The sequence below is a fragment of the Archocentrus centrarchus genome, chromosome 11 (assembly GCF_007364275.1).
Source record: "Archocentrus centrarchus isolate MPI-CPG fArcCen1 chromosome 11, fArcCen1, whole genome shotgun sequence".
Lineage (NCBI taxonomy): Eukaryota > Metazoa > Chordata > Actinopteri > Cichliformes > Cichlidae > Archocentrus > Archocentrus centrarchus.
The window spans coordinates 17,932,584-17,945,139 of NC_044356.1; the positions used below are offsets into that span (position 1 = coordinate 17,932,584).

The 12,556-nt window shown below is 40.0% G+C and overlaps 1 protein-coding gene across 1 annotated transcript in view; it reads left to right on the plus strand.

Annotated features, from left to right (window-relative positions):
• Nucleotides 1-1,436: 1,436 nt before the first annotated feature.
• The window catches only part of necab1 (N-terminal EF-hand calcium binding protein 1), a 45,862-nt gene continuing 34,742 nt past the window's right edge, over nucleotides 1,437-12,556 (plus strand). The window contains 3 exon segments of the mRNA XM_030741154.1: nucleotides 1,437-1,584; nucleotides 5,763-5,787; nucleotides 8,360-8,468. Coding sequence (XP_030597014.1) covers nucleotides 1,495-1,584; nucleotides 5,763-5,787; nucleotides 8,360-8,468 — 224 coding nt within the window. The 5' untranslated portion in view covers nucleotides 1,437-1,494.

A 12,556-nucleotide genomic window follows, 5' to 3' on the forward strand; every position in this document is an offset into this window, starting at 1 on the left:
TAGTTAGTGTAAACATACACTGCAAATCCTGCTTATGGAAATAATTTCCATCCATCCGTCCACCCATCCATCCATTTTCACTTTTATAATATTTAGTTCATACATTCAGAAATACATTACTATGATATGTAACAGAGTAAGCACTTTCAGATATTCTCCTGTATTTCTGAGAGCGTGCAGTATAATATTATAGCCTGAGGGCAATCTCCGTGTTGGGTGTGCTCAGCATAAATTTATAATGAGGGAAGTGAAGCAGACAATAAGTTCACTGGTGCATCCAACACCGCTTGCCTTTCTTAGCTGTGGAGCAGGAAAGCCTTAAGGTGGTAGTTCTTTAATATCTTGGTATTCCCTCCATTCTGAATATTATTACACACTCTTAAAACTCTGGACTGTTACACGTGTTTTTGTTTTTCTTCAGTTTGAGTTTTTGTTTTGTTGATCTCTATGTTTGTGCTGTCATAGCACCCCCACTAGATGGAAGTGTTGCACAGTTTTGCAGCCATTTCAACGCACTTGCAAGCTTCCATACTTCCCACGAGTGTGATTCATGTGGCAGATTATAATTTACCAATGTGGAAACGTGGGGTGCACGATAACAAAATCAAATTCCTATTATTATTATTATTATTTAATTATATTTGCAAATGAAAAGCTACCATACAAATCATACACAACGAGCCTTGTTTTCTCACTGTTAACTTGTATCATCGTCACTGTTAGGTTAAAAGAGCTTATACTGCAGCGAACAAATAGAAATGCTAGTCCTCGAGTGACTGGCCATTTGTATTATCTTTGTGTTATGAGTGAGACCACCGTTTTCAAGCATTAAACTACCCTGGGGGGGGGGGGGGGGGGGGGGGGGGGGGGCTGTCTAAGGACCTAGAGAGGACATCATAAGCCGACCCTTTTATGTGGCCTTTGTACCTTTTACAAAAAGTTCGCCTTTATGTAACAGCCCTCTCTTGGCATTAGATATTAGTGCTGCTCATTTGGCTGTATGCAGGCACGGCAGCCGTTTGCAGTGTTACAGTGATGCTTTCAGAATGTTTAAGGCGAAGTTTTTATTTGTTAGTGTATTTATTTTGTTATTTGTTTAAAGCCTGTGCACCACGATTTTTAGAACTAGAAAAAAATGAGTGCTTTTCATCAGCTGAGGCGAGCTTCGAGGGGGATCAACACAATCTGTCTGTATATGGCAGAGTGTTGATTTAGCTGTCAAAATAAAGCATATATCTTATACGTTGGGGTTTAACAGGGAGAAAAAACAGTCACAAAACTGACCGCAGAGCAGTTATATTTGGGCTTCGTTATGTGTGCTGGCAGGATTGTATTAACTCCCATTTTTGGCTTGTTACACAAAATGTTTAATTGTGGCACTCCAGCCCGGAACTTGAGCGTTACTCCGTCTCACTTGTCAGCGGCACGGAGTCAGATAAGAGGTTCAGGCGGACACACATTCCTCTGCAGTTTACAAGTGAAGCTTCATTGTGGATGATGGATTGTTCAGAGGAGGTTCAGCCGGTGTCTGAGGAGCCCAGCGCTCAAATGGAGCTCAAAAAGGGAATGTCAATTTTCATTGATGTAAGTATCAAGTGTTTATTTTTATCCTTATTGAGAGCAGTGATTACACTTAAAATCAACACTGTGTTTATGTAAAAAAAAAAAAAAAAGTCTCAATAGCAAAATTTATACGAGGATTATATTATCCTTTTTTTTTCTTTTTTTTTTAAATGCTTGGGTAATAATAAGTCCCTTGGGAGAAAATAGTAAGGTAATATTACTGTGCTCACCAGATTACAGTTTATTAGAAGGCCTTTTAGTGGTGTTTATAACTCACTGATTTAATACAGTCCTCTAGTGTATGAAGTGTATAGAGGGCTATTTTATATTAATATCTCACACAACTCATGCTTACTTTAGCTACTTGATGGAAGGATTTCAAAGCCTGGCTATTCATTTCATTTCATGCCTCCTCATGTTAAAAATCAAACACAACTGAATGAATCAGTAGAAATCTACAAATCCAGCTGAAACATGAAAATATAATAAAAATTAACATGTTTTCAATCTGAAAAGATAGTCACACCTATATTTTGTGAAAAACCTTTGATAATCACACCAACATGATTGTAGGTTTTGTTTGAGGAGACATTAAATTGGTGTCTTAGAGACCTTCCCTGGGAATTTATGAACATGACTCACTTACATTTCCTAATTTCCAAATGAACTAATGTAAACAAAAATAAATAAATAAATAAAACACAAAAATCAGGCTGCAGGTGACAATTGTAGATAAGGTGGCCATTTTCCTTATGCAGGTCCTCTCTTTCTGTCATATTTTTAATAGGGATGCAGGCAAATGCTGATGGTGTAAATGCTTACCATAAAATAAGCCTAGGATTGATCTCTTACACATCCTAAAATCTCATTCTGTGCAGTATCTAAATGATCTAATGACCTTCCTCAAGTATTTATCCCTCAGGAGCTTTACCTCTGCTCTTCATGAGACTGCCTTATCCCTCTTATCTACCATTTGATTAAATTCCCCTCCATGCTTTCATTTATTTGTGATATCTTAATCATAAACCTGTTGGTTGCCTTCTGTATTTTAGGGAAGGCACAGGAGAATGAAAACACAGGAACCAAGTAAAGTGTTCTGATTTCTTAGTAAGAGGAGAAAAGTGCTATATAGTCCATTTACAATTTACAAAGAGTTATTAAATGATATATTTACCCACCAAATGTCTCTCTGATATTACAAACATTCTCTGTTTTCTCCTGTTGGATGGCAGGAATCAAACCATTTCTTATTTTCAGAGGAGAGTTGTCCACATTTGTTGTTTCTTTGAATAGTCTGTGTGTACTGAGCTTTAACTTTAGTGTGCTGTGTCTCATTAAAATATATATCGTCACCTTGTTAAAATAACAACCTAAGTCATTTTTTGATGAAAGTTTTATTTTTGCCTAAATCATGTAGATTTCTATTTTTCGTTGAGTTTTTTGTCTTTTCTGAAAACCCTTAAAAAAATGACTTAGGCCATTATTTTAACAAGGTGACGAATACTGGATCCACTCACTAATTTCACCTTATTACAGGCAGCATAACGTTCTCCATGGCTTCTCCAGACCCTTTCACTCCTGTTGCATGCGCTTAGGGTGAACCTGCTTTCATCTGTGGAAAGCACAGGGTACCAGTGGTGGACCTGCCAATTCTGATATTCTATGGCAAATGTCAGTCAGGTTCCATAATGCCAGTGAGCACAGGGCCCGCTAGAGGACGTCGGACCCTCAGGCCACTCTCATGAAGTCTGTTTCTGATTGTTTGGTCAGAGACATTCACACCAGTGTCCTGCTGGAGGTCATTTTGTAGCTCTGGCAGTGCTCATCCTGTTCCTTTGCACAAAGTAGCAGATACTGGTCCTGCTGATGTTGTAAGGACCTTCTATGGCCCTGTCCAGCTCTCGTAGCATAACTGCCTGTCCCTGGAATCTCCTCCATGCTCTTGAGACTGTGCTGCGACACACAGTAAACCTTCTGGTAATAGCACGTATTTATGTGCCATCCTGGAGGAGTTGGACTACCTGTGCGATCTCTGTAGAGTCCAGGTATCACCTCATGCTACCAGTAGTGACACTGACCCTAGCCAAATGCAAAACTGATGAAAAAACAGATGAGGAGAGAAAAAATGGGCTCTACCTGTAAAACATTCCTATTTTGGGGGTTGTCTCATTGCACCTGTTGCTGGTTTCATTTACTCCAAAGCAGCTGAAAATGATTAACAACACTCTCTCTTACTTAACTGACCGGATCAATATCACAGAAGTTTAACTGACTTGATTCTGTACTCTGATTAAACAGTGTTCCTTTATGTTTTTTTGAGTAGTATATATAAAATTTAGAAATAATTGAAATACCATAAAGCCATTTAACAAAAAAAAAATAAATAAAATGCTATCATAGTTTCCTATAGGTGATGTATTTTTTCAGTGGTATTTTTAATTTATACATTCTCCGGAAACATTATTAGGTACCCTTTGCAAGTACTGGGTCTGACCCACATTTACTGTCAGAACCGCTTTAATTCTTTGTGGCACAGATTCAACAAGGTCCTGGAAACATTCCTCAGAGATTTATGGGCCATATTGACATGATAGTATCAGACAGTTGCTGCAGACTTGTCAGCTGCACATCCATGATGTGAGCCCAAAGGTGCTCTGTTGTATTGAGATATGGTGACGTGGAGGCAATTTGAGTACAGTGAACTCATTGTCATGTTCAAGAAACCAGTTTGAGATGATTTGAGCTTTGTGACAAGGTGTGTTATCCTGCTGGAAGCAGCCATAAGAAGATGGGTACTCTGTGGTCATAAAGGAATTGACCTGGTCAGCAACAATACTCAAGTAGTCTGTGGCATTTAAACAATGCTCAGTTTGTACAAAGGGGGCAAAAGTGTGCCAAGAAAATATCCCCCACACCATTACACCACAAGCAGCCTGAACTGTTAATACAAGGCAAAATGGATCTATCCTTTCATGTTGTTTATGTCAAATTCTGACAAAACCATCTGAATGCGGCAGTAGTAATTGAGACCTATCAGGCCATGCAACACTTTTCCAATTCTCCGCTGTCCAATTTTGGTGAGCCTGTGCAAATTGTAGCCTCAGTTTTCTGTTCTGAGCTGACACAAGTGGCATCCAGTGTGGTCTTCTGCAGCTGTAGCCCATCCGCTTCAAGGTTACACATGTTGTGCATTCACTCTTCTGCATACCTTGGTTGTAATGAGTGGTTTGTTGAATTATTGCTGTCTTGCTATCAGTTCAAAGTAGGTATCTTCACCCAGAGAACTGCTGCTCACTAGATATTTTCTCTTTTCTGGACCATCCTCTGTAAACTGTAGAGATGGTTGTGATGGTTGCTGCCAAGTGATTGGCAGTTTAGACTAACAAGCAGTTTAACAGGTATAGCAAATAAAGTGTCTGCTGAGTGTAATTTTGTTTTTTTTTTTAAAAAACAACAAATCAATTTGAGAAGCTATAAATCAAGAATGAAACCACAGGAGATGAGTAGTTGTAATTTTTATGCATTGTAGTTAAAAGTATCTTTAATTGATTAAAGAATCATTGTTTTTACAGTAGTCTTGCAGAGGTATTGAATTTAGCTACATTTAGAAATGAGACGTGAATACAAGATTGAGACAGAGAGGAGCAGCATTTGGACAGTTTTTGGACAGCTGATGAAAAAACAAAGGCAGATTGGCCAAAAAAAAGAAAAAAGAAAAAAGTAAATCAGAGCACAGAATAGGCTGCCAAGAGCTTGAAGATTGTGGGTGGATATTTTGTAGTAGTTTTTTTTTTAACCTACGCTTCAAGCTACACTCTTGTTGGCTGGGAAATCCCACAAATGAAACGATTTTTCTCAGTTTTGGTTTGAATTTAAAATTCCCATCTTTCACATATAGATTTATCCTCCAAAGTCGCCTGTGCGGAGTCTTTTCACAAGTAAAAATATGTCAAGAAGTAGGATGTGCTATTCTGAGGCTGGTGGCTCATGCCTTTTAAAGCTGATGTGGTCATTGCCACTTTGCCTTTCATCTCCTCTAGACTCTGGGACAGCTCTATCAATAATTTATTGACACACTGCTTTCGCAAGAGTGATCAATGATCCTTACACTCACACACTTACTTATTTTAACTTTGGTGATGTGGAACCTGCTTTAATATCCTGTTTTGTTTTTATTTTTTATCCATTTCTCATTACAGATTTTACGGAGGGCCGACAAAAACGGTGAGTATCTCACCATCGGCACTAACACTCTCATCCATCTTGAGCATCACTTCAACCTTTCTTTCACAGATTACTTTCTCAATGAAATTCCGATCATGACTCTCTGCTGATACTCTTTCAGTTTCCATGGAAACAGGAAACTGACCATGCCCACTGAGGTTTAGTTTCTGAGCATTTACAAAGAAAAACATTGACAGTTATCTATTGTGAACACTTTTATCATAGCAGTCCACACACAAAACAACTTAGAAGTCCCTTATCAGGTGGCAAATTCAGGTGTTATTTCACTTTCGCTCTATCATAAAGGATAAACATACAAAAATACATCTTTATTTTCTTATTGCCCAGAGACAGAAGGCAACAATAGCAGACAATCCAAAAAGCACTATAATAACAATTTAAATCTCTATTTTTTACATAAGTGTAAGTATAATATATGATGCACATGAAAGTTAGCAATTTGGTTAACAGTGGCACATATATAGAAATGTTGATTAATAACATTTTCCCTGAAAAACAAATAAGCTTACATCTGAAACAAATTTCAATACAAAACAATGTTCATTTAGTAAATTATGGTCGCATTAAGAGTAAAATACATGATATAACAGGATGCTTGAAGTTGCAGCTACCTTGTGACTGACAAGTATAGAAGATACTCACTTGTCTGCAAACACTTGCCAACTACTTGCTGCATGATCTTGAAACTTGGAAAAAGTGTGACATAAGCCAGAGCATTTGCCTTCAAATTAAAAGCTGCACTTGACCACTGCAACCAACATGTTTCAAAAGCACAACTTTTACTTTGAAGGCAAGCAGTCCATTTCTGGTTTGGGTCATACTTTTTCAAGTTTCACAACCGCTCAGCGAGTAGTTGGCAAGTGTTTGCAGACAAGTTACCATTTTCCATGCAAACTATGGATGATGATGATGATGATGATGGCAATCTGCTAGTGAACAAACCAATTGTAAGGAGGTTGTGGTTGCAGCACTGTATGCCTCTTTGTCACCCAGTGACTCCCCAGCAACCTCCAGCATCTGCTCAACAATTGGCTGGGCAATGCACATTTTTCCCTAGCAACCAGTGGTTGCCAGGTGTTTGCCAACTGGTGTCTAGGCCTGTGTGGGTGGAGTCTTATGGGTGCAGGGTCCTTGATTTCTGATATTCATCCTGTGTTTGATAGTTTCATAGGACCAAGCCAGAAATGACCACAATGCTCAGGTTGAGAGTTAAAAAAAAATGTAATTTGTTTTACATTTTTAAAGAGGAAAATACAAGAATCAAGTTTCATATGTCATACAACATGATGACAAATTAACAGACCTCTGCACAGAGTTGTCCTTCTTTGAGCAGCATATATTTTGATTTTAGGGCCTCAGGTTGTACCAGGTCTTCTTCTCAACAGAAGGCTGATGGTTTGATCCTCGACTCCTGCAGGCAGCATGTTGAAGTGTTCTTGGATGAGATACTGAACCCCTGCCCCTCGTGTCACTGATGTGTTTGTGATAGTTGAAGTGCAGGATCTGCACAATAAAAACCTGCATGAATGTATGTGTGCATGTGGGAATGTGGCTTGTAGTGTTAAATGCAGTCCATTTTAGTATAAATGACCAAAAATAGCAAATCAGAATTGTTCACATGGCATGTCATGCTCCATCATGGACTAAATATCTGTCCCACGCTGTGTATGATTTGAAGCCTTGTCATGCAGCCGGAGAGCTCATCCCACATGTTTGTTTTTGTTGCACAAACAGCAGCACATGCCAAGACTGCTTCGAGTGTATTTCTGAGTGCACTGACAGTGACTCACTGTATGCTCTATTTTTGGGCATGTGTTTGTGTTACCTCCAAAGGTAGCTTACACGCATCTATAGAAACATGCTACACATCTCCTCCAGATCAGGTCAGCAGCGAAAAGCCAAGGATTGGCCACACTGCGTCACAAGAACAGGAAGACACCACTGGAGCCAGAGCAGCATGAAAAATGATTTGTCATTGGTCTTTGTTTTCGCCGGAGGGTGTTCAGTTTGGAGCTCGCTGTTTTGAAATTGTGTTTATTTTCAGCTCATGAATATTTCATACTATTTTTATCCTGTTCATAATCGCAGAGCCTCAAAGCATAAAAATGACTGATCATTTGATATAAAGTTAGTCTAGTGCAACAATGGTGATGACCTGCAATTTCCCTTCATTATATATATTATATTTATGTTCCTGTTATTTTCTTCTGTTTTATTGCTCCTCTTTTGATGTGGAAGGGAATGTGATAATCAGTATATGTTTGATGCCATGTTTTGCTGGTGCAATTTTTAACATCTAAAGGCACCTTTGGTCTAATCAGCTTAGGACTGAAATGTCTAATTATTGCTATATTACCAATTTTATTTTAAAATGATGAGGAGTGAAATCTGTGCTCTACACCAGTTTTTTTTCTTTGACAAATGTTCTTACAGTTTGATGTCCTGCATACTTGCAGGCACAAACCAATTTGTTTATCTAAACAAATTGGTGATTTCTGCAGAAAGTATTTAGTAAGCAGCCATCCTGAGAAGATTTGTGTTTTACCCCCAGATGATGGAAAACTGTCCTTTGACGAATTCAAATCCTACTTCTCTGATGGAGTTCTGACAGCTGAAGAATTGAAGGAGCTCTTTCACACAATTGATACACATAATACAGAGTAAGTCTTGCTTTATCTTGTTATCAATTTATTCCATGGAGGACATAATTAAGCTCTAGCCTGAGAAGAGGTAAGGTAAGTAATAAGAGTGATGCAAACAGATGGTCATAACGAAACTTCAACTATACCCTGCTTCCAAATTCTGGAACACATTAGTGTGTTTCCTTTTTAATGGCATCCATTATCACTTGTCATAGATTTTAAAAAAGAAATCCATAGAGGAACTACGTAAAGGCTTTCAGAGTGATTGAAAAGTTTGTAGCACATCGTTTACAGCAAGTAGCAAGTAGACCCTGGATTTAAACCCAGGGAGGAGGGGAAAAAATGTGCAAATGTCAGGTAAATATCTGATATGTTTTCTGTGCTCTGTTGTGGATAAAATATAGGTTTATGAGATTTGCAAATCATTGCAATCTGTTTCTATTCACATTTTACACAGCGTCCCAACTTTTTTGGAATTGGGGTTGTCTCTAGTTTTTGATGTGTGTCAGTTAGAATTAATTTTTTTCCCCCCAATTGCGAAAACCACCTTCTTCGTTTGGCTGCTTCTTTTAGGGGTCATCACAGTGGATCATCTTTCTCTATCTCATCTGTCCCTAGCATTGTCCTCTGTCACACCAACCCTCTGCATGTCCTACTTCATTACATCCATGAATTTTCTCTGTGGTCTTCCTCTTCGTCTCCTACCTGGCAGTTCCACATTCAACATCCTTTGTCCAATTTATCCACTATCCCTACTCTGCACATGTCCAAACCATAATTAAATATTCTGATTGCAGCGTTAGTTTCTGCACCAATTTTGACCTAGACGTTGACCTGTTACATGGCACTGAACAGGAGTGGCCCTCCAATCTCATTGTACATCCTGTATAATGACAATAAAGGCATTCTATTCTATTCTATTCTATTCTAAAATAGATTTTACTCTATCTGCTGCTTAGCTGAGCTGCACCCTAAAAACTGTTGAGCTTTGTTCTGTAGGCAGTTTGTAAGACTCAGCAGAAGGCGGAAGTAGAAAATTTGTAAATGCAGATGATCTACTTTTAAAGGTCAGACAATGATGTCCAATGTGCCCCTTAGACTGCTCACACCATACCAAACACCTGATAGTGAGAGGAGGCCACAAACATACCGCAGGAGGACTCTTTAGAGGGGACTGATTTCACTGCTTTTTCTGCTTTTTTGTTCACACCAGTGTTTATAAATCACACATGAGAACCCACGTTACTTATGCTCCCTGCAGACATTATAATATGAGCCAGCTCCTGCATCAGTCCTAATCAGGAAACAGATAATACTTATGCAGTCGCTCCTCTGTGACTACACTGAAGGCATTTGTGAGCAGATGACCCGCTGAGCCACAAGATATTTAGAAAAAGCTGTTGGTTTCAGTTATATAATAGCAGTGCAGCAGTGAAGCATTGTGTTTTTCTGTCTGAAAGGCAATTAACAAGTGAACAAACCTTTTAGTGCCATTTTGTTAAGGCTTGTCTTATTATATGAGTCTTTGTTTTAACCCTGTCCAGATCTTCTAGTTATACAATGCTGACACTGGCATGCTCTGTCTTAGTGCTGAGTCAAAGGTGTATAATTATACTATAATAAATAATGATAATTATGTGTACTAATTATGATCTGCAGTCTGAATCAGCTTAAAAATTGTTCTGTTTTTTCCAGTGAAATGATCCACACAGATGTGCTTCAAAAGGTGAAACTTCATGCAGTTTAAGCTATTTAAGTTTTCTTTGGTCTGACTCAAATGACCATGTAGTGAGTTCACATTAATCAGATGTAGATTTTGGACCACTGATAGCTTCGGCATCAGTGGTCCAAAAACAATGACTGTGAGAGTCAGGATGTTTCTCGAAAGAGGACTTTAGGGTTAAGACATTCTTACCCTTCAGTCTCAAGAGGCTGATGGGATATTGCCATCACCCTGCCAGATGGGCAGCCAACTTTCAACTTTCAACTCAAGAATGATGTGACCTAGGATGTTCAAATTCATACCATAGTTGCACCTGTTAAAAATCTCATCGCTATGATGCTCTGGGATGCATATTCAGTGATGTTTGTGGGTTCATCGGGGGTTTGGGGTCTTTCAACATCATACCCTCTCTCCCAGGTGACCCAGCTGGGGTGATCAAGTCCCATCTTGCCTCCCAGCAGCAATAAGCCAAGAGTCTTCCTTCTTAATCCAAAGTCACCTTACAGCTTTTCATCAGTGATGGAACATATGGCTCCCCTTTTTGCTGCTCCCATCACACCCAACAATGTCAGGGCTTTGCAGAGGGAACTACCCATGAAAAGAAGCGGCAGTCCACCTTAACAGCCTCGCAGTGCGTCCGCCAATAAAACAACTGATACTTGTTGATCTTCCTCTCATGGGCCTCCTCCATGTGTTCCAACATGACAGTGTTCTTGATAGAGTCTGAGAAGATGACCAGGCCAGGACAGAGCGTTGTGTGGATGATTTGCTCTGGAAATTTCAGCTGTTTTTGCAGAGAGCCACTCGCAACTGCCAGTCAGAAGCCATAGACACCAGGGATCTTCTCTGTTGTGGTGCAGGATTCTCACCGAGTTTGAGGAAGCTGATAGAACTCTTCCCAGGATGGAATTCACTGGTTTTGATGGCTGTGTTGACCACCTCTGCAGCTGCCTTGAGTACCTGGTCGTGGCGCCAATGATAGCGACCACTGGCCAGGACTTTCAGAGAGCTGCTGAGCAAGTGTTGCAGGGTTCCTCTTCCATCACACTGAGTACAGGAGGGCACTTCAGCTTTGCCCCATGTGTGAAGATTGTAGGGGCTTGACAAGATGTCATACATAGCCTGGACCAAGAACCTGATGCAGTGAAAGGCCTGCTTGTCCAGTTGTATAAACACAGAGAGAGTGAAAAGAGGTGAATGAAAAAAATACAAGGTCAGAGGTCAAGTTTTCTGAAAATTTTGTGAACGCAATAACTCGATAATGATGTCACCCTGGGTTTTCAAATTGATGCTACTAAAAATCTTGGACGACCTAGTTCTTACCATAATGATGCCAATCACAGAAAGTGACAATATTCTCAGTGTTTTATATTTATTATGGTTTTAGCATTTCTTATTCCTGGTTCTAATTTAGCCATTTGCTTTCGAACTGATATGGTGAATAAAGTCACTGAGGCTCATATGCACCCCATTAAGATCTACTGAGACCTGGTAATTATGTTTTATAGAACCTGTATTTCCAGGGGATTTGTGCAACCCAAAGATTTTACTGCCATGAGGCTGGGGGTAGCACTGGTGGCTGACAGTATTTTTAAACAAGAAGCTGTTTAGCAATGAGCAGCTGTTATAAACTAAGAGCTCACTTAAAACTACATAAGGATGTAATGCAAGATATGGTTTGTATGTTATGGGGTTATAGTTAATACTATACTTTATTTTAAAAAATACAGACAAAAGGTTTATATTTCTAGAGAGAATAAAAGGTTACACTTTTCAGTTTTCCTTTACCATTCAGCCTTAGTGGCTGGTAATGGAGTAATAGTCACAGGATGATGTTTTGTCATCTGTATCACCGGAGGCAAACTGTTTTAATTTTATTAACACTGTTGAATGGGTGCACTTATCCATCCATCCATCCATCCATTTTCTTCCGCTTATCCGGGGCCGGGTCGCGGGGGCAGAAGCCTAAGCAGAGAAGCCCAAGCTTCCCTCTCCCCAGCCACCTCCTCCAGCCCATCCGGAGGGACCCCAAGGCGTTCCCAGGCCAGCCGAGATACACAATCTCTCCAGCGTGTCCTGGGTCTACCACGGGGCCTCTTCCCGGTGGGACATGCCCGGAACACCTCACCCAGGAGGCGGCCAGGAGGCATCCTAATCAGATGCCCGAGCCACCTCAACTGGCTCCTTTCGATGTGGAGGAGCAGCGGCTCTACTCCGAGCCCCTCCCGGATGGCCGCACTCCTCACCTTATCTCTAAGGGAGAGGCCAGCCACCCTTCGAAGGAAACTCATTTCTGCTGCTTGTATTCGCGATCTTATTCTTTCGGTCACTACCCAAAGCTCGTGACCATAGGTGAGGGTAGGAACGTAGATCGACCGGTAAA